The sequence below is a fragment of the Papio anubis genome, chromosome 13, assembly GCF_008728515.1.
Source record: "Papio anubis isolate 15944 chromosome 13, Panubis1.0, whole genome shotgun sequence".
NCBI lineage: Eukaryota > Metazoa > Chordata > Mammalia > Primates > Cercopithecidae > Papio > Papio anubis.
In genome coordinates, this window is record NC_044988.1 from 100,232,673 (window position 1) to 100,253,476 (window position 20,804).

At 46.8% G+C, this 20,804-nt stretch overlaps 1 protein-coding gene across 9 annotated transcripts in view; it reads left to right on the forward strand.

The window, feature by feature from the left end:
* The window catches only part of FUBP3 (far upstream element binding protein 3), a 59,985-nt gene that overhangs the window by 30,445 nt on the left and 8,736 nt on the right, over window positions 1–20,804 (forward strand). For 7 of the 9 annotated variants that reach the window (XM_003911186.3, XM_009188005.3, XM_009188008.3 and 4 more), the window contains 10 exons: window positions 1,553–1,586; window positions 4,030–4,079; window positions 4,510–4,581; window positions 5,843–5,900; window positions 7,906–8,068; window positions 9,325–9,423; window positions 11,847–11,951; window positions 13,888–13,990; window positions 14,760–14,860; window positions 17,511–17,652. In XM_003911186.3, coding sequence (XP_003911235.1) covers window positions 1,553–1,586; window positions 4,030–4,079; window positions 4,510–4,581; window positions 5,843–5,900; window positions 7,906–8,068; window positions 9,325–9,423; window positions 11,847–11,951; window positions 13,888–13,990; window positions 14,760–14,860; window positions 17,511–17,652 — 927 coding nt within the window. The remainder of the gene's footprint in view (window positions 1–1,552; window positions 1,587–4,029; window positions 4,080–4,509; window positions 4,582–5,842; window positions 5,901–7,905; window positions 8,069–9,324; window positions 9,424–11,846; window positions 11,952–13,887; window positions 13,991–14,759; window positions 14,861–17,510; window positions 17,653–20,804) is intronic. The other 2 variants (XM_009188004.3, XM_017949544.3) reach the window with 1 other exon arrangement.

A 20,804-nucleotide genomic window follows, 5' to 3' on the forward strand; every position in this document is an offset into this window, starting at 1 on the left:
AGGGGCTCTGTCATGGACATTCTCCTTTGCTGTGTTTCTTTTCCTCCCCACTGCCCTGCGTGGCCAACGTTCCTCCCTCAGGAATGTCTCAGCCCCAACACTATTCAGGGCCTGAGTCTGTGGTGAGGATTCCTTTCCTGACCTGGCGGTTGTCCAGTTTTCCTGCAAAATGGGAATTGTGAGCACTACCTGTTCCAAGCAAGAATGTTTGTTATATTCAAACAGATATGCAAAGAGAAAATTTTAAGAGTCAATAAAAAACAATTCTCGTATCCCTGAGATAAGCAGATTAATAGTGTCGAGTGTCAATATTTTGGCTGTAGACCATTATCTTGTTATCGATCCAGAAGAAATATGGTATTGACTCAGTAGCTTCGTTTACTTTTTGCTAGCATTGTTTTGCTTTGCTTTTTCTTCTTTTTAAATGTCACGGTCTGCTTTTTTTCCTTTGTCTCTTCACTGTCCAGTCAGAGAATGACAGCACTGAGTTTGAGCACAAGCAAAGCAGTTGGTTCCCTGTTTCAGATGTAGTTCGGTTGTCAAACCATTTCATTCTCTGACCTCAAGTGGGTGGAATCAATCCTTTCCGACTTACCTCATGTCCTTAGAATAACTTTCCCCAAAGACGTATTTCTGAATGCCCTTTTTAGCATCTTGTAAGGTGCGTTTGGTCGGTTCTTTGTGATATGTTTAGGATTTGTACTTTTTCATTGTTTGCTGACTGTGTTTCCTGAGCTGCATTTTCCAAAAGAGAAACACTACAGAATCATTTTTGCTGATGGCTGGTGAAGGAGACACTCATCAATAGCTGAAAGAGGAGAAACTGGAACAAAAAGCGTAGCTAAAGTGGTTTTGTGGGAATGTGATTACAGAGTTGGTTTTAATAATAAGAGGCTGTTTGGCACCGTTGTCTCTGTGAAATGGGCTTGAAAGGCAGTTGCTCATTCTTAGTGTCCACTGCACATGGACTGCTCTGGTGGGTCCGTGACGAGGCCTGTGGAGGGAGGAGGCCAGATCCTCTCCTTCAGATGCTTATGCTGTTGGTGGGGGGGGGATTCGGTGGGGGGGCGCCAGGGGGCGTCTCCTGCCCCGTGGCCAGGAGGAGCATATGTGCGTGTTCCTCATGATTACAGCTGCTGTGGGGCAGTCCTTAACAATGCATCCAAGGAGGGTCAATCTTCTCATTTGTTTTTAAAAAAGGATCTCTTTCCGTCTTTACATTGAGTTTGGATCCAGAGCAGGAGGGAGGTAGGAAGTTAGAGGGATTTAGGCTAGCAGGATTTTCTCCCAGGCCTCACAGCATGTGGACACACAGATCAATTTCTTATCCTGTGTTCAGCTGGACACTGGGTTAGAGACTGTGTTGATCAAGATGTCCCCTCCTGTTTCATATCATATAACGCATTCATTTCAGCCACTGAGCCTAAATTACTGTTTGCTTGCTTTCTGCCTTTCTTTCCCCCCTCCCCGAAATGGTAAGAATGGTAAGGATGAAGTTAGTTTATCCGTGCTAATGCTTTGATTTTTTTTTTTCTCTTTCTCTTTGCCACAGTAGGTAACCAGTTAGGGGCCTTGGTACATCAAAGGTAAGCAGTGGGTTATGTTTTATTATTTATTGATCATTTCTAATTGTTTATTGATCCACCATCTGTACTAGAGTGCTAGAAAGTCAGAGGTTGAGTGTGTGAAAAAGCATGGGTTAGGCTTCTTTAAGACTCGAGTTTTTTGCTAGCCATTTCCAAGATAGTGTCAGCTCAGGGATAAACTAATACAAAGCATTAAAAATCAGCCATTATTGCAGTAACTTAAAATACTTGGAGAAGATTGGAGTTGCTCTTTCTACCAGTGTACATTTAATTTAAAAGGAGAGAATGAGATTTTCCCACCTGGTTTTGTGGTGTTGCCAATATTTAATTAATCCTCAGCCTCTTCACCTGAGAAGGGACACCTCGAAGTGTGAGGGTCAGACACTCCCAAGAGAATGCTCTGGGTGCCCAGGAAGTATGGGTGGGTGGCTAGTGTGTAGTGGGGAGGCCAGAAGCCAGGGTTCCATCCCTCCAAAGTGGTAGGGACTTGCCAGAGAGCCTCAGCCCAGCTGATTATCTGTTTCTGTGTCCCCTCATAGCCTTCTGTCAAACATTGAGGATTTAGAGAGATACAGAAAGAGCCCTGAGTTTTACAAAGGCCAGTCTGTAAGATGGGGTATGTGTGGTCATAGTGTATCGCCCTTCAAACAGGAAAACATATACAAGAAACTGCCACAGTTTCTCTTCCGGAAGGATGAATTTTGTGCTGTGTATCTGTTGCTGTAACATATCCTTAACCTTCTATCAGCAAAACAATTCTGTCGTCTTGTATTCTGCCTAGCTGTTTGGGAGTTTCTAGAAATCACCAGGCATCAGTTAAACAAAAGTTTTTTCCTGGGTTTTTTTGTTATTGTTTCTTTGTTTGCTTTGTTTTGTTTGTTGATGAATTGAAAAATTTAAATGAGGTGATCATTAGTATCAAATGCTGACTTTCCTATAAAGCCATAACTAGTCAGGATTTTCTTTTCCAAGGTGTTTATATTTTGTACCTTGGACAAGTTTCAGCCTTGCATTGAGATTAGAACGTTTTCTTCCTGGAAACCCAGAGTATGTTTCTTGCTCAGAATCCACTAAAGTTATTCCTTAGGGCCAGGAGCTGCCTGGGCTTTGTGACATTTTGTGTTGCAGTAGTATTGAAGCCCCTCTAGTCAATTCCCAGGTGGTATTTTCTGAGAATAGACAGAGTGGACAGCTCATGCTACACATGGTATGAGCAGCAGCCTCCTGGCCACAGGCACAAGAGCCCTGTCATCTGTCGCAACAGAGTCAGGAAGCACATCCTGACAGGGACCTGGCTTCTGCTGCAGGACACGTTGGGACGGCAAGACTTGGCATTCACATCCATGGTGTTACTGATTAGCAAGCTGGGAATGAATTGCCTGATCTGGGGAGAACACATATATCCCAAGAGGTGGAGAGAATCCCGTCTTGCACATAAGCTTGAGGGTGTAAACTCCACAAAGAGAAGACTGTTGTTCCCATCAAAAGATACAGTGGCAAGTGCTATTTATGCTGTTGCATTTCTTCTAAGTAATGCACTCTCCCTAAAAATATGCACTTATTCCATCTTTTCTGTGATGGGTAAAAATCCAGCTGTGTGAGAGATGTTTAAAAATGCTTGCCCCTTTTTTTTTGTTTTGTTTTTAACTACTTGCATTTAGCATCCTCCCAAGGTAAATGTTGAGATTTAATTGCTTTCTGGGGTGTTGGGCAAATTGGACATTGTCCACAATACACTGTATGGCAGATTTGAAGGTTTGTTTGAAAAAAGCCAGTGCAATAGTAGTTTAAAAAAAAAAAAAAAAAAAGGCACATAATGGATGGGATAGCATTTAACAGAAGTACCTTGCAGAGTAAGTGAGGTAATTATTCTGTTCTGGCAACACTGATTACGCCTCCATCGGATACTGATTCCATTTGGGGCATCTCAACTTAAGAAACATCCATAAATTAGAAGGGAGGCCAGCAGACAATAAAAAGATTGGGAAACAAGGAATGTTGAAGAAAAGTTGGGTATCTCTTCATCTAGAGAGGACTCCACAGTGGAAGTCTGAACATCTCCCACAACCCCGGAGGACCTTTCAGTGACCTGGGATTGATGGCCCGTTGGTTAGAGAGCACCTAAGCAGGCAGAATGAGGCAACGCTGAGAGGTGCTGTTTGAAGAAAAGGCAGCTGTTAGAGGAGGTGGTGGTTTCGTGAAAACCCGAGGTTTCTTCCTCTGACACAGGGAGATGAAAGGCTTAGACCTTTAGGAGGAATGATTGACCAGAGGGTTCATTACATGACACTCTTTGTAGATGGTGGCGGATTTGTTGGCCAGATTGGCCTGATGTATTTTAAGCTTTTATCTTGCAACATTGCCAGTGTGGGCAATTTGGGGACCTAAAATGGCTGCAAAATTCTGTATTCTGTATTTTTTCCAAAATGTTCTTTGTTTTTAGGACAGTAATAACGGAAGAATTCAAAGTGCCTGACAAAATGGTTGGATTTAGTAAGTATCCGTGTTGTCTACTTTTTCCCTGATTCCTGTCTCTTCTTTTTCTCTGTTTTTTTCTGAGCTCCTTTGCCAGGAGGTCCTTTTTGTTTTAATCGCTCTTGTGGGTGTCACCTGTAGTAGAATGCTGTGCACATGCTGTTCCCCACAGCTCTGAAGTGCTGCAGAAACCAGAGCACTGGGCTGTGGATGCCCCCGCCTTCCCCACCTCTCCTCACCTCAGCTTGAATCCCCTCTGCCTGTAGGCTGTTTCACACGGGGTTTCTGCTGCCATCGTGCCCAAAGAGTGGAGATGGGCTCACAGGGGCCAACTCGATGTGTAGTGTTGTGAGCCAAGTGTCACAGTTTGTGGAATTAATTCAGTCATTCATGCGTGGTGAACTATGGAATGGGGGCGTGTATTCTGACCCTGTTCAATTTGTTTCAGTTATCGGCAGGGGAGGTGAGCAGATTTCACGGATTCAAGCAGAATCTGGTTGCAAAATTCAGATTGCTTCAGGTAAGGGCTTTTTAAAAATAGATATCAATTTTATAGAAATCAGTATTTTACAAACATTTCCAGATTCGGTACTTTGCTTGTTGCTTGGGTAAGTATATGTGATTGGTGTTTTCCTTGCACTTCGGGAGTTGGACTCCTAAATGAGAACCAGAAGGATCAGAGCAAAGGTGGGCCCGGAGATAAGGCCTCGTATCTGGCTTCTGGGGTAAACGCTCCCTCAGCTCTGTGGCCAGACATGGCCCCTTCCCAAACACCTGCCACTCTAGGACCTATGTTTTCTGCACCAGAATGTTATGCCAGACATAGTGGCATAGTGGGGCCTGTAGGAATCCTACGATTTTGGTGTCACTCCTTGACTGTGTGCATCAGGAGAGCCTCCCCTGGATGAGACTGTCCCTTCCCTTTGTGGGAAGAGGATAGCTGGGGGTCCTGGCTGGATTAGCACTCACTGAACGTGTTTTCCAACCTTTCCTAGCTGGGTTCATTTTGACCATGCAATATGGAGAGAGATGGAGTGAAGAACAGTTTTTTATTTTATTTATGGTTTTGTCATCTAATTTGAGCTTGACCTCTTTCCATTGCAAAGGAAGGGGTTTGAAGGACATTTGACTAGAAAAATGTTTGTCCTTTTAAAAGATACGTATTACAGTGTCTTGAAGGCAGTAACTCCTGGTAGCTGTTTCTCTTTCATTTTTTTGAGGAAGGATTTTGAGAAGCAAATTTTTTAGGAACAAAATGAGGCATCGTGTGGTGTTAGAAAGTAACGTGTTTCTCTCGTTCAGTGGCCTAGTTCCACATAGATGTCACTGATCTCTTGGGACATTCATGCCATAACTGGTATGTCCTGATATATGTGTCATGAAGTTCCTTCCTAGTGTGCTAGCTTGTGTGCCGTGTGCAGACACATCACCATTGAGCTGCAAATGGAGAAACTGAGGAATAGCACAATAAAGGGACTGAAACAATTACTAGCGTGTGAATGGCTCAGAAGTGAAGCTGAGACGGGTAATCAGGACCAAGTCACAGACCCTGTCACGTCCTTCTAGCTTCCCCTGTGGGACTTGTTTCTGCTTCGAGAACCCAGGGTGGAGCTACCAGCTTCATATTCTGTCCACAAGCGGAAGCAAACTGTCTTTTTCTGGGAGCCTGGGCCTCTGCGGGGCTGGCGCAGGCAGCAGCCCTAGAGAGAGTCTGTACAGAGGCAGAGGTGCATGTGCCCGGTGCCCACCAACACCCCTCATCTTCTTGATTCTTCTTATAGAGAGTTCTGGGATTCCAGAGAGGCCCTGTGTACTTACCGGAACCCCAGAAAGTATTGAGTAAGTTTATTTTATTTACTTTTTCTTTCACTCTTCTTCCTCCTTCCCCAAATGGGGAGAAATGGAAGGGCAACACTGTTACTGAACACTGTGAATCTGTGCTGCAGTCTGGCCACACAGGCAGATAATTCCACAGGAAAAAAATCTGGGAGGTTACTGTGCCAGGGGATTTTGTTACCTTAAGTACACGAGATATCGCCTTCGTTCTAAACCCCACAGCTGTCATAACTTCTCCTTCAAACCAGGGTCTCAGGAGTGTACATTCACCCCACCTGAATGCTCTAATCAACTTACTTCTTCCTTGTTAACACCTCCTTTACCTGAGCAGGTCTGGATTAGTAAGCCAGTCAGTTGGTGAGCTACTGAGAATCCTGGTACCAGGTCTTTTGGCTGGAGGCTGATCCCGTTACCCTTCTGATATTTGTGAACCAAATGAGTCAACTCTTCGTGACCTTTGCTCTACTCAGAGGGCTGTACGGACTGGCCAGAGGATGTTTTGACTTTTGGCGTCCTTGCAACAGCCTTAAGACTAACGTTGCTTTCCTACCCTATTACTCACAAACTCAGAACCTTATACCAGGTGCAGGTGTCATAAATCCAAGAATCTCCCAGGAAAGGGAAACATACTGACTTATAGCCTGCTTGCTGTCCTTCAGTCTACAGAGCAGCACTGCATTTGGGGCCAGGAGTGCTAAGATTATATCTGGCTCAATAGGTAGGGTTGTTTTATTGTTTCCATTTCTCAGGGAGTCTAGATGAGCTTAAATTCTCTTGTTCTGCCATCACATTGCAAGCAGTGAACCAGAATAAATATCGCTGGCAGGTGTGCATTACAGGGCAAGCTGGATGGTTTGCTGGAGTCAAAGCATTTTTCTTCCAACACAGGTTAATCTAGTACACAAGCAAAATATTAAAAAGCTGCTGTAACTGGGAAGATACACGAAGCTGATTCTGTACGCAAAGGCTCAAGACTACAAAAGGCCACATCTATTTCCTGCCTTTCTCTTCTTTCTTACTACTCTTCTAACCATTCCTGCTTCCTGTCTACCCAAGGACCAGAGGCAGTGGGATTATAACTTTAGGAGGAGACAAATTTCATTTTCTTCAGTGAGCAGCACAGCCAGCCTGTTCAGTAGCTGAATTCTTCTCCATTAGAGAAGCCAAAAAGCAGATCATGTGTGGCAATTTAGAGAATAAATACGAGAAATAACAGCCAGGAGAAATTCTGGTGCAGAAAAGGAAATTGGCCCAGCAGATGACTTTGGTGGTCTGGGCTGTGCTGTCGCCATGTTACAGTTGTCCTCCCCCGCTGCCCAAGAAATCAACACAATGGCAGCACATGTGACATGCAGGGTCCCAACTTGGCTGCCATGGAAAGCCCAAAGCAGGTGTCTGTGAGTGCACAGCTGCATCCAGCACCGCCTCCCCCTTTCCCACCTCTTGGAACCAAACTGGGATTCATAGCCTTAGCTTAGAAGTCATAGAGCAGTGTTGTTGGTTATGAAGAGGCAGCGTGGAGTATGGGAGTTCAGACAGTGAGTACTAATCCTTGCTTGCTTTCTTCCCATCTTTCTCATTGCTGGCTGTCTCTCCCGCCTGCGTTATTTAACAAATGTGTACCGAGTATACTCTGTGAGAAGGGTCGTGTTGGATGGGGGAACAGAGAGATGTAAAGGGATAAAAGATGGTCTCTGCCTCCAGAGCAGCTGGCATCCTAATAGGAGACGACACCTTTGTGGAGACATAAGCATGAGCAGAGGGCAGGCTTGAAAGGGGCGGCAAGGCTCTGTGTCGCAGCGTTGGTACTATGGTGTGTGTTGCTTTTAAATTCCAGCCCAGTAGCGTGGCGGATGGCAGAGAGACCTCCGGGTTGGGGCAGGAGCTGGAGCTGGATGGAGGGCTGCCCTGACTCCCGCAGCTTTTCCCTCAGTGCTATTTCCCTGTCTTGCACACCCAGAGCCTCCATTTAATGCTGGCTCTCTTGTGGTTCTTTTCCCTCCCAAAGACAAGCCAAACGGCTCCTGGGACAGATTGTGGACCGCTGTCGAAATGGACCTGGCTTTCATAATGACATAGACAGCAACAGCACAATCCAGGAGATTCTCATTCCCGCATCTAAAGTGGGTCTGGTCATCGGCAGAGGAGGGGAAACAATCAAGCAGTTGCAGGTATGTAAGCCCGGAGCGCGGAGCACAGCGGCCGCTCTCAGCAGGTCTTCAGCTTCCTGGCCCAGAGATCTGCTCACGGCCGGCATTCCCTGACTGGGCTGGCTTTGCACAGCATGATGCTGAGGCTTCCTTCCTCCATCTGACAGACAGCTTCTGAACACACACCACGGCCACGCCTGATGCCAAGTGTGACGCCAAGTACTGGGGCAGCTGTGCCCTATCAGGGCCCCTGTGAACTTTGAGCAGCCTTTTTGGCAGTGAGCTCTGTGAGGGCCGCTTTTATCATCAGAGGACAGCATCTCAGATAAAAGTGCAGTATTTGGAGTCAGAGGCTCGGACCCAGCATTCTTACTCCCTCATTGATTGATCTTAAATGTGCTCATTTACTTTTTGAAGGTTCAGGGTCTTTGTGTGTCAGAAGGGGCAAGTGCAGGCCTCACTGTTGTGATGGAGCTGAAATAATAGCCGTTCTTTTCTTCTTATGTAAGAGCCTGTTACTGAGTGAATGTTCCGTGAGCATTAGCTCCCGTTAGTGCCAGAATCGCTCGTCTGAGAGACTCGGCACCAGACACGTTTCAGAATTTGACACTCCCAGCAAGTTCTGGGGTAGCACCCTGAAATCAAATGCGTATTTCTGTAGCTAAATAGAGTAATACACTCAGAGAAAAGAAAAAAATACATTGACATGAGTTCAGTTTTGCTGCCAGATGAATTATAAATAAACTTTTCTTTCAGAAAAGGGATTTTGCAGTTGCAAGTAAAGGATTGCGGCTTCCCTTGCGTGCCATCTCATAACCCGGTCCTTGGGTCCCGGTTGTAAGGATGGTATCCTAATGTAGATTCTGAGAGTTTATCATTTGGGATCCCAGCCTCCAAGTTTTGGTCCCCCACTCATTAGCTCTGGACCTAGAGCCATTACACGCTGAAGTAGAAAGGTGGCCGGACTTGACTCTCAGTTCCATGGAAGTTCTAATCACATAATGTCAGATGGAGTGTGTGCCAAGTGCCTGGTGTTCAGTAAAAGTAGCTCCTTAGTGCTTAGATACTCCAGGGACTGGAATCATTTTAGCAGATGGTTTTACATCTCGCATTTGGACATGGTCTTACCCAACCTATATGTCTGCTGTCACAGAAGCCAGCTTCGTGGCCCAGGTTGGAAGGCAGTCCCTGGTGGTAGGTGGGAGGTGGGCTTATTGTGGATGTGACTGGATCCAATTCATGACAGTGAGGGCTGTGCTGGTGTGTGTTCCCCACAGGAGCGGACAGGAGTGAAGATGGTCATGATCCAGGATGGCCCATTGCCCACGGGAGCAGACAAGCCTCTTCGTATCACTGGAGACGCATTTAAAGTACAGGTAGGAAAGAGCCATGGGTTGGGTGAGTCCTGGCTCTGGGACTGTCACTTGGTGGTACCCTAGAACTTTTATCTTCCTCAAGTAATTGTGAAACTGGCTGCTCCGTTATTGAAGGTAAACTGTTCTCCTCAACAAAGTTTGGTGATGAAAAGAATCTAGGTTTGTGCTGCCCAAAACCAGAGGCCTTAGCTCCTTGTGGCTATTTAAAGTCACTCACATTAAATAAAAACTGAGCTCCTCATGTACACTGGCCACACCTCAAATGCCCAGTAACACCTGAGGCTGGTGGTGACTGTTCTGGACTGTGTGTGTGCAGAACAGTTCCGTGCTTCTGCTGGTGGCGCGGCTCAGGATGGTTTTTTTGTTTTGTTTTGTTTCCCCCGTGTCATCCTTCCAGGTGCAGTTTTGATTTGCTAACCTGTGGTCAGCTTAGATGCAGGCTGTGCTTGGCTTTTACTTGCTCATTCTCTTCTGGGCTTATTTTGCAAGCCCTTCAGCTGAGGTTGGAGGTGAGCACAGGTACCAGAGCCATCCAGGTGCCTGGGCACCCTCATAGCAAGTGTCCTGCGCCCCGAGCTGCCAGGGGAGATAGCCCCACTGGCTGAAAGCAGTAAGAGGCTTGGTTTTCAATCCCCTGGGATGGTCCTGTCCTTCCAGCTCTTGCTGGTAGCAAGAATTCAAGTGGGCAGAGGGTATAAGGTCTTTGTCTGTCCTCAGTGAAACACAGATGTACTTTTTTCTGCCACCTGCAGCCTGTCTTGCCATTGCCACATTCAGAGTAGCTCCAGAGTGATGCTCCTCGGTGAGCCAGGCTGCCATCAAGAATGGATCTTCTCCGGGAGCATTGGGGTTTTGATCAGTGAAAGTTTCCAGTCCCTGGCAAAACATTCCTCCCAATTCTGAACCCTATCCTTCAGCTAAGCTGGTCAAGGTACACCTGTAAAATAACAGTTTTAGAACAGGAGTGAGGGCAGTGATGGGCATGCTTCTGCCTGGGGACTCCAGTCGGTGATGCGGTCCTTCACTTCCATCAGGCCAGAGTCCTCATGTGCTGTCTCCTCCAGAGCTCCCGGCCTTCTCTCAGTGTGAACAGTTGGGCATTTAAGGAACCAGATTGCCTCTCGCCTTTCACCACCCTGCTCAGCATCCAGCCGTGGGCTCCAGTACTGTGGTGGTGTCGGATCCAGGCCCGCGGCAGGCTGCGGGGGAGCCACAGAGTGCCTGCTTCTTGACTGCCTTCCTCAGAGGCCTTCTTTCTCTGTCACAGCCTTTGATGGTGTCTTTTGTAGGGAAAAACCTCAAGCAAAGAATATATCATTAATGTCCCATAAATTTGCAGGAAATAATTTTAACTTAATGGGTTTTAGTATTTTTTAAATTTTAAAACTGTATTTCACTTTTTTTTTTTCATTTAGGAGACGGAGTCTGCTGTATTTAGGGCACCTATATACCTCTTCAACCTGCTTAACGTTTTGCTGTATGTGTGTGCATGTGTGTGTGTTTCTTTATCATTGAAGTGGCAGATGTTATGACTCTACCCCTAAATCCTTAAGCATGTATCTCCTAAGAATAACCAGGCCTAAGAAAACTGTACTTGTAAAACATCGTCTGGTATCCAGTACATATCCAGATTTCTCCAACTGTCCTAAGATTTAAATTGCTGACGGGTTTGTTTTGTTTCTTCCTAGACACAGTTCTCACATTCCCTTGAGTTGTAAGGTACAGTAGGTCTTTAGCACAGATTCCTGCGTGGCTGGTACTGGCATGGGCTGGCCGACTTGCAGCGACAGACTTGCCAAGTGTGTGTTTTGGGGAGGAGGACACTTGAGTCTGCCTGGGATATAGTGATGTCCACAAGGAAGTCTCACCAGGAGATTATAGAAATAAGATAGGCTTGCCCTTTTGTTGTTGTTGTTTGTTTGTTTGTTTGTTTAAAGCAATGTATTTGGCTTTCAGCCTTTTCTTTTTAACTTACTGCAGTGCCTCTGTGATGTAAAGCCTTGGCAGAGTTCTCTGTCTCGTGGACCTGCCCTCAGTGGGCGTCTTAGACACCCCTTGCTGCTAGAAAGAAATGGCATCAAGAAACACCTAGGTCAATCCACTGTATTGATCAGAAAGAAAAAGATTTAAAAATTTAAAAACACCTAGGGGTGATAGGAATCCATTTCTGACCACATGCAGATGTGCTCACCCAACTGAGGCTTTTTATAGAAGGTGGACCCTTACCTGTGTGGACATTTGGACACATCACTTCAAATTTGATACATGCATCCCTACATGTCCCGTAAGCAGTAAGCGAATTATCCTAAAGCTGAGTGCCTTTAAACCCCAAGTTAAGAGGGTTTGATCTTGAAATTTCACCTGGTGGTGTATCTTTTTTCAGGAATTTTTTCTCATAATGCTTTTTGTTTGTGTTTATGCAGCAAGCAAGAGAAATGGTACTAGAGATTATCCGAGAAAAAGACCAAGCTGACTTTCGGGGTGTACGTGGTGATTTCAACTCCCGAATGGGAGGAGGCAGTATAGAGGTATGCTTAAATTACAGGTTAGTAGGCAAATGAGATGAGGATTAAAGTTGTAGGTCACACTTCTGTCAGCTCTTTAACCTTGAGCAAGTCAGTTAAGTTTTGTCTCAAAACCTTAAGAATTACCTCACTTGTTAGGGTGGGTGTGAGGGTGGACTGGAACGGAATCGGCCTGCAGTGAGGGGAGCTGGCTGCATTTCAGGGCATGGGGCCGTTTCCCTTGGTTTTGAAGCTTTGCTTTAGAGGTTAACCAGTTGCCCAGGTAAAAACCAAAGTTCAGGATTTCTTGGTGATGTATATCATGATTCTATCAAACTCAGCAGCCTGTATTTATTGAAGAGGTTGCAGGGGGGTCAGAGTCTATCCTAGAAAATGAAATTTTGTTGTGTGCGACAACATGGATGAACCTTACAAACAGTATGCTCATTGCAATAAGACGGATACAGAAGAAATATTGTACGATTCCACTTACCTGAGGCACCTAGAAGAGGCAGATGCATAGAGGCAGACAGTACAGTAGAAGCTATCAGATGCTGGGGGAAGGAGGAGTCATTGTTTAATGGATACAGAGTTGCTGGGGATGATGAAATGGATATGGATAGTGGTGATGGTTACACAACATTGTGAATGTATGTAATGTCATTGAATTGTGTACTTACAAGTGGTTAAGTGATAAATATTATGTATATTTTAGCCACAATAAAAGAAAAATGAAGGAAAAAAATACACTTTAAAGAACCACTAGGGCTACGCATGGTGGTTCATGCCTGTAATCCCAGTGCTTTGAGAGGCTTAGGCAGGAGTACTATTTGAGGCCGGGAGGTTGAGATCTGTCTGGGCAATATAGCCAGACATCATCTCTACCAAAACAAAAAAAAATTATTTAAATTAGCCAGGTGTGGCACATGCCTATAGTCCCAGTTGTTCTAGAGGCTAAGGAGGGAGGCTCACTCCTCCCAGGAGATCGAGGCTGTAGTGAGCTACAGTTACGCCACTGTAATCCAGTCTGGGTAACAAATCCAGCCTGGGTAACTGTGTGTATGGTGTGTTTATTGGAAGGCAAAAGTACTATTTTTCATCTTTTATCTATAAGGTTTATTCATTTTTATAACTATTTTGATCAAATCTCAAATTGGATGCATTTAACAGTTAAGAATGCAGTTCAACCACAATGTTATTCCTAAAAGGGAAAAATGTCCTTTATTATATCATTTCTAGGAATGCACTATAATAAAAACTAAGTTGTGTGTTAAAATATGTCCTGGGCCGGGCGTGGTGGCTCGCGCCTATAATTCTAGCACTTTGGGAGGCTGAGACAGGCAGATCACTTGAGGTCAGGAATTCAAGATCAGCCTGGCCAACATGGTGAAACCCCATCTCTACTAAAAAATACAAAAATAAGCCGAGCATGGTGGCAGGTGCCTGTAATTCCAGCTACTCAGGAGTCTGAGGCAGGGATAATTGCTTGAACCTGGGGTAGGTGGAGATTGCAGTGAGCCAAGATCGTGCCACTACAGCCTGGGCAACAGAGCGAGACTGCATCTCAAAAATAAAATAAAGTGTCCTGGCCAGGCACGGTGGCTCACGCCTGTAATCCCAGCCCTTTGGGAGGCCGAGGTGGGCAGATCACCTGAGGTCAGGAGTTCAAGACCAGCCTGGCCAACAAAGTGAAACCCCGTCTCTACTAAAAATACAAAAATTAGCCGAGCATAGTTGCCTGTGCCTTTTTTCTCAGCTACTCGGGAGGCTGAGGTGGGAGAATCATTGGGACCCAGGAGGCAGAGGCTACTGTGAGCTGAGATTGTGCCACTGCACTCCAGGCTGGGCAACAGAGCGAGACTCAGTCTCAAAAAAAAAAAAAAAAAAGGGAAAAAAAAGTGCCCTTTAAAAAGACAGGTTTGTGAAAAGTTCTGATGAGGTTTGGTTTCTCTCTGCCTAGGTATCTGTGCCTAGGTTTGCTGTGGGCATTGTAATAGGAAGAAACGGGGAAATGATCAAAAAGATCCAGAATGATGCTGGTGTGAGGATTCAGTTTAAACCAGGTGGGTTTGATGATTCAGAAATCCTTAGTGTTGAAAGGATGATAAAACACCTTACAAAACAAGGGCTTGGCTATTGGTTCATGTGTGTTCACCTTTCTCGTCCTTGCAACATTTCTGCTACCAGATTACCAATCTCAGTTTCTTTTCCCAACCTTCTTTTCCCTCTCTGGATCCCTGTCAGTCACCTTTGATTTCCAGGCCTTTTTTTTTTTCCCCCCTCCTTGGACTATATGCATAGTATGTCAGCTTTTGATTTTGCCAGGTAAAATTTAAAAAAAAAAAAAATATATATATATATATATAAAAATTTTGATTTTATTGGAGATAATTTAAAACTACAAAGACAAAACATCTCAGAATAAAGGACAAATTTTTAAATTTTATAAATTTGCCTTAATGAGCAAACTGCTCCATGTGGTCTGAAAGGAGGAAAACGTGGCAGGCTGTTCTCTGGAAGCTGTTGCCATAGCTCTGCTCTGACTCCCTTGGCTTTTTTAAAGTCAAGTTTTGTTTCAGTTCTTTAATGATATATTTTTTAAATGGCTATAATTGCATAAGAATTGAGCATGGACCTGAAATATGCGAAACAATATAATTACACACATTTTCCTATCAACCACATCACTCCCAAAGAGTCCCTGGAGCTGGCAATATTCCTGTTGCCCCTTTTGGCACCGCGGGTAAGAATATTGATTGGGAATCAGATTAATCTTTGTTTCCTTCTAACGTTGGGCTTTTTTCTAATCCCGTCTCTCACCTGGCCCCTCAGATGATGGGATTAGTCCAGAAAGAGCTGCCCAGGTCATGGGCCCTCCGGATCGGTGTCAGCACGCAGCGCACATCATCAGCGAGCTGATTCTCACAGCCCAGGTGGGTCCAGCTCTGTGGAGTGTGAGCGTTCGGGCTGCAGAAGTAGAAAGTGCTACCCAGGGCTCTCGGTGCAGCGCATAGAGCAGTCACCCGAGGCATCTCACATCACATTATGGGAAGCCAGCAGTTTCTCTACATCCGCATCTTTCCTGTCTTCTTGGTGTTTTTTTTCTGCTCATTAATTATCATTCTGCCTTTATTGACCTCACCATCTAGATTGCCTTTACACAGTAAGTTTCTGGCTATTTAAACCAAGTGGGGAAATACCGTGGAGACTGGCCGCCAAGTTTCAAATAATAAAGTGTATTTCATGTTAAACTATGTTAGTGAAATCCAGTGTTAGTGGTAGAAAGCACTTCAGGATCTTCCAAAGTCCTAAAGCTGCCTTCATGCACTTGATTTCATTTACGTCTTTGGACTGTGAGCCAGCCTGTGTGACAGTGCTAGGAACCCCTGTAACTGATGGTAGGACTGAGGACACATTTGAGAAAGACCAGAACGGAAGAATAAAGCAAGAGATTGGAAATTATACTCCCAGCTCTGGCATCAGTCATGTGACCTTGGAGCAGCCTTTGAACCTCTGGGTCTGGTGTTCCCAGCAGCAGACTCAGGGTGCTTTGTGCCAGGCAGTGCTCTCCATGTGATCCCCTAAGAGCCATCTGGTGGTTCTTACTCAAATTACAAATGTGTAGGCCCCCACCCCAGATCTACTGAATCAGAATTTCCAGGGGAGGGTCTTGGGTCTTCACTAGAGACCCAGGCAATTCTTAGGATTAGACAAGTTTATGAAACAGCCACTAAATCAAGCTTGTTCAGCCTGTGGGCTGCACGCAGCCCAGGAACAGCATTGAATGCAGCCCAACGCAAATTCATAAACTTTCTTAAAATGTTAGGAGATTTTTTGTGTGATTTTTTTTTTTTTTTTTTTAAAGCTCATCAGCTATGATTAGTGTTAGTGTATTTTATGGGTGGCCCAGGACAAGCCGCCTTCCAGTGTGGCCCAGGGAAGCAAAAGATTGCACACCCCTGCTCTAAATGATCTCTGGCATCCTTTTTTGTAGCAAGAGTTTATGAACCTTGGCCAGGCGCCGTGGCTCACTCTTGTAATCCCAGCACTTTGGGAGGCCGAGGCAAGCAGATCACCTGAGGTCAGGAGTTCGAGACCAGCCTGACCAACATGGTGAAACCCCTGTCTCTACTGAAAATACAAAATTAGCTGGACGTGGTGGCTCACGCCTGTAATCCTAGCACTTTAGGAGACTGAGGCGGATGGATCACCTGAGGTCAGGAGTTCAAGACCAACATGGTGAAACCCATCCCTACTAAAAATACAAAATTAGCCAGGTGTGGTGGCGCATGCCTATAGTTTCAGCTACTCAGGAGGCTGAGGCAGGAGAATTGCTTGAACCCAGGAGGCGGAGGTTGCAGGGAGCCGGGATCCCGCTTTGCACTCCAGCCTGGGCGACGAGCAAAAATCTCTCAAAAAAGAAAAAAAAAAAAAGTTTATGAACCTTGTGCTGCAGAGGCTGTGAGATGTTTGGGAGAAAACCTTTTCCTTGAGATCTGTGCCATGCCCAGAAAGTTGACTATGCGCTCGTGTGCATGTGTGAACATAAATTCCTAAAATTGCCTTGTTTACTCGGCAGTTGTCTCATAAAAGCAGAGTGCGGGGGAAGAGCACTCCAGTTGTCTCCGCTTTCTGCTGGTTTAGATTCTGGGTAAACGTTCAGTTTACTCTTAATCAACACAAGCAGGTTTTGCCCAACATTTCTTCAGTGTGTTGAAAAGTCTGCAGCGTCTCCCTTCCATGAAATAGCTCTTAGGTTGACCAGGTTCACCCTCCACATTTAAGAGAGTTTAAATACCGCAACTCCACCTGAGTTTAAATGACTCAGCGGACAGCAGCTGGAATGAGACTTGCTGCCGTCTGAATGAAAGGGTTCTTCCTCTGTCAGCTGGTAGATTTAGGTTTTTCTCTCTGCTGGGCGAACAGTGGGAGAATGAGTCAGAGACTTCTCCAGCCCCGCATGGGGAGGAGGCCCTGGCCGGTTCCCTCTGTTCCTCCCTTCTAAAGTAGCCCCAAATGGTCACCCTCGAACCTGTTGCTGCTGCTGCTTGGAGGCACAACCACCAAGAAGTTTTCTAAAACTGAGTAAAATCCATTTACCCTTCTTGCTGATTGGAGTGCCAGGTGTTGTGGCTCAGCAGTGCCCGGTCGGGGCGGGTCAGCAGGCTCTGCGCACCTGGCTTCCCACAGGCCCAGTATGTGTCTGCCATGGAAAAGAGGGGCCTCAGCTGCAGGGGAGAAACCGGCTCTTGATGCCTGTAGATCGGGGCCCAGTGAGGAAAGCTCCAGGGAGAAAGGCCGCTGGGCTTCAGCCTTGGAGTTTGTATCTGCCTGTTTCTGTTGGGTACATTGGAGCTGTTTATGTAACCATGCGTGTTCGTCTGCACAGGCCCTCCCCGGATACACCCGTGATTGGTGTCAATACTGGCTTGAAAGAGCCCTTCAGAATGGGAAGTGTGGAAAGCTGCTAGGTTCTCATGGGTGGCATTGATTGCATCCTGTCACTTAACCTCCTCCCTGGAGAAGAGGAGCAGTGGTGCTGTGGCAGTGGCAGAGGTCACGAGAGCTCTGTGATCTTTCCAGGAAAGAGACGGCTTTGGAGGCCTGGCAGCAGCCAGAGGAAGAGGTCGTGGCCGTGGCGACTGGAGCGTGGGAGCCCCTGGTGGCGTCCAGGAGATAACATACACGGTGCCAGCCGATAAGTGTGGCCTTGTCATAGGCAAAGGTAAGAGGCAGCTGGGGTTTCACATCCCGGTTCAGCTGTTTGGCTTGAGGGAAGGCAGGTCAGCGGGCCTCCAGAACCTTGGGTGAAGTCCCTTTGCTGCTGCAGGCTGGGGCTGCTGAAACCCTGCTTGGCATGGTTCTCTGAGGCTGCTGACGGGCCTGTTTTGAGGGGCAAAGTGAATTTTTTCCTGTGAATATGAAGAAGACAGCAGTAAAACCCCTTGCCTGTTGAGGGCAGCTTAGCTTGGTGAAAAGATACCCTGTGCAAGGTGGGGGGCCTTTGTCAGTCGACCGATGGGTAATTAACTCACCTCGAAGGAGCTTAGAGGGACAAGGAACTTAGAGGGATGGTTGAGACAATATCCTCAGTGAAAATCCCTTCTCGACTGTGTCACTTCTTTCCCTTACCAGGTTTGAGTATTTGGTCTTGATCCGCACAACAGGTGAAAATGGTTTTTATCCTTTCTGCATACTTACTGTGAGTCCCGGACTCTGTGGAGGGAAATAAACATTGATTTGTTCATTTTTTCTGGGCATTTTGGAGAACATTAGGAAGAAACCCTCATTCATGGCTACTGTAGCTCCTTCCTGTCCTTCACTGAGAACCGGGAGAGAGCAGCCATATTTCTCAGCCATTGGCAGCAGTTCATCTTGGCTGGCCCTGGGACCCAGAAAGGCTACGGAGACCAGGGCTGAGGCGGTGGGGCCTTTCCCAGTGTGGCAGTGGGCTCGGCTTCCGGGGGGCTCTGAGCCAGGCCTCATGGCCAGCGGGGCCTCCGTTGTCTCTGGGTTTCGTAGTTGCCTTCATTAGGTATTTGATAGCAGGTGGAGAGGACAGTCGCCTCTCCAGAGTTTCTCACATTTCTGTGATCACCAAATACCTCTTAGCTGCCTGAGGGGCACTCGTATTGGATAGGCAGGACTTGGGGATGCCTCACCAGCAGAGACCTCCAGAGCTGGGCAGGTGGGAGCCCCCCACACTCATGTCCCAGGAGCTGCCCTTGTCCCAGCTCACGGACACTGTGGGCTTTATGCTCTTGCAAAATGCAAGAAACTGTGTTGTCTTTTAGATGCTGAACCACTCAGAGGTGGTAGAAACAGTATGGGTTTGTGTTCATCTGCCGACAGGTGTGCGGGCTGGTGAGTGTTTGGGATATCGCGGGCTGCACCAGATGCTGCCAGAAGTCTCACACTGCGCAGACTGCCAGCCTGACCGCTGTGAGACTGCAGCTAGTTGATGCCTGTAGGTTGAGGATTAGCTAGATCTAGATTTCTTGGCCTTTTGCAAACCATTTTGTCAGCGAAGTTTTCATTTGCTTGTGTCTCTAAACCCTAAGCGAGCATTGTTGCCTCACCATGACAGGTTCTCACAGTGAACCCTTGGTGCTCACAGAGCAGCCCCTTGTAGTTGGTCCTTCACAGAGTCATCCTGAGTGATTCCTAGAGAACAGTGATGAGAACGAAGCAGTAACTGGTCTGTGTCCCAGGCTTGAGTAGCAGCCTAAAGAGGCCTAATAAGTGTCTCAGATATGGGAGGATCTTTCTGTGTCTCACACACACACACACCCCCCTCGGGGCCCGTGTGAGGCCTCTCTTTTCCTCGAGATGGGCGCGCCTGGGTAAGGGAGAGAGGAGCCGCACGCAGTCAGGCCCAGCTTTCCTTGGCCTCTGGCCTGGACAGACACAGAGCCTCCCTGGCCCCTGCTGGATTTCCATGATAAACACAGCAACATTGACAGATAGCGCAGCCAGCCTGCTCTTGTCAGCCAGGCCTTTTAGCAGGTTTGATTAATTGCTTTACGATTTCACGTCCAGCCGGGGGGCCACTGGTGGGGCACTTCTGCCCCCCATCAGGTAGAAGAATGGAGCGGGCTGCTGAATGAGTCTATAGACAGCCACCATGTGCCAAGCTAGTGACCTCATTTTGAAAGAAGATGAACTTAAATTAACTCCTTCCGGCCCCACAAGGTTTTGTGGTGCCTCCTCACCTTATTAGCATGTTCCCAAGGCCTGGGGACGAGGGTCCCAGGGCCCAGTGGGGAGGGCTGGGGCCTCGGCTGTCTGGGGACCGCAGGATTCTCAGTCGCAGACACTCATGTCTTTGTACTTTTGCCTCCAGACCAAGTGGATCTGGGTGGAGGCTGATAGGGTTCCCTCGAGTCTTAGGTGTGCCTGGAGAAATGGTTTCCATTTTAGTTTCTATTCTTTTTTATTTTATTATTATTATTTTTTTTGAGATGGAGTTTCACTCTTATTGCCTAAGCTGGAGTGCAGTGTCGTGATCTCAGCTCAGCGCAACCTCCGCCTCCTGGGTTAAAGCGATTCTACTGCCTCAGCCTCCCAAGTAGCTTGGATTACAGGCATGTGCCATCACACCCAGCTAATTTTGCATGTTTAGTAGAGACGGGGTTTCTCCCTGTTGGTCAGGCTGGTCTCGAACTCCCAACCTCAGGTGATCCACCCGCCTTGGCTTCCCAAAGTGCTGGGATTACAGGCGTGAGCCACTGCGCCTGGCCAAGTCTCTATTCTTTATTGCTCTCCAAAAACCATTGCCTTGGATCCTGCTTTTCATGGTGCAGAGAAGATAAAATCCATGGCCTCTGAGTAAAGGGCAGAGGTAAAGGTCGCCTAGGAGGGGCTTGCACCGGCCCAGAGGAAATCAGAGCTGTGGGCGTTGGCCTGGTGTGTCCCCAGACAGGCGGGTCCTGGCCAGGATAGAAAATGCAGGGATGCTTTTCTGAATCTCCAGCAGGACTTTAAGGAAATCACAAGCACAACATTTGATTTTATTGGTTTTTTAAATTTAAAACCACCCTAAACTTAACCTCTTCGCATGTGACCTTATCTGCATGCCATGTCTCCCAGCGTCTTTTCTCCCCTGTAAGGGCTGCCCCCGCTGCCTTCAGTAAGGACCACCTGAAGTCTCCTTCTTCATTCCTTGACCCCTATAGAGTCCTGACAAGATGCAGCTTGTGTCTGCCTTTAGCGTCCCCTCCCGACTGGCCTGATAGGCTGTTGAGACAGGGCTTTTCTGGCAGTGGGTGGAGGGAAGCTGGGAGTGTTTGGTGGATTGTGGGGATGGTGTCTTGATGAGGTGGCACATGGCATTTAGGGCCTGTTTTGACTGTGGGCAGAGGAGGGGCCGACACTGGC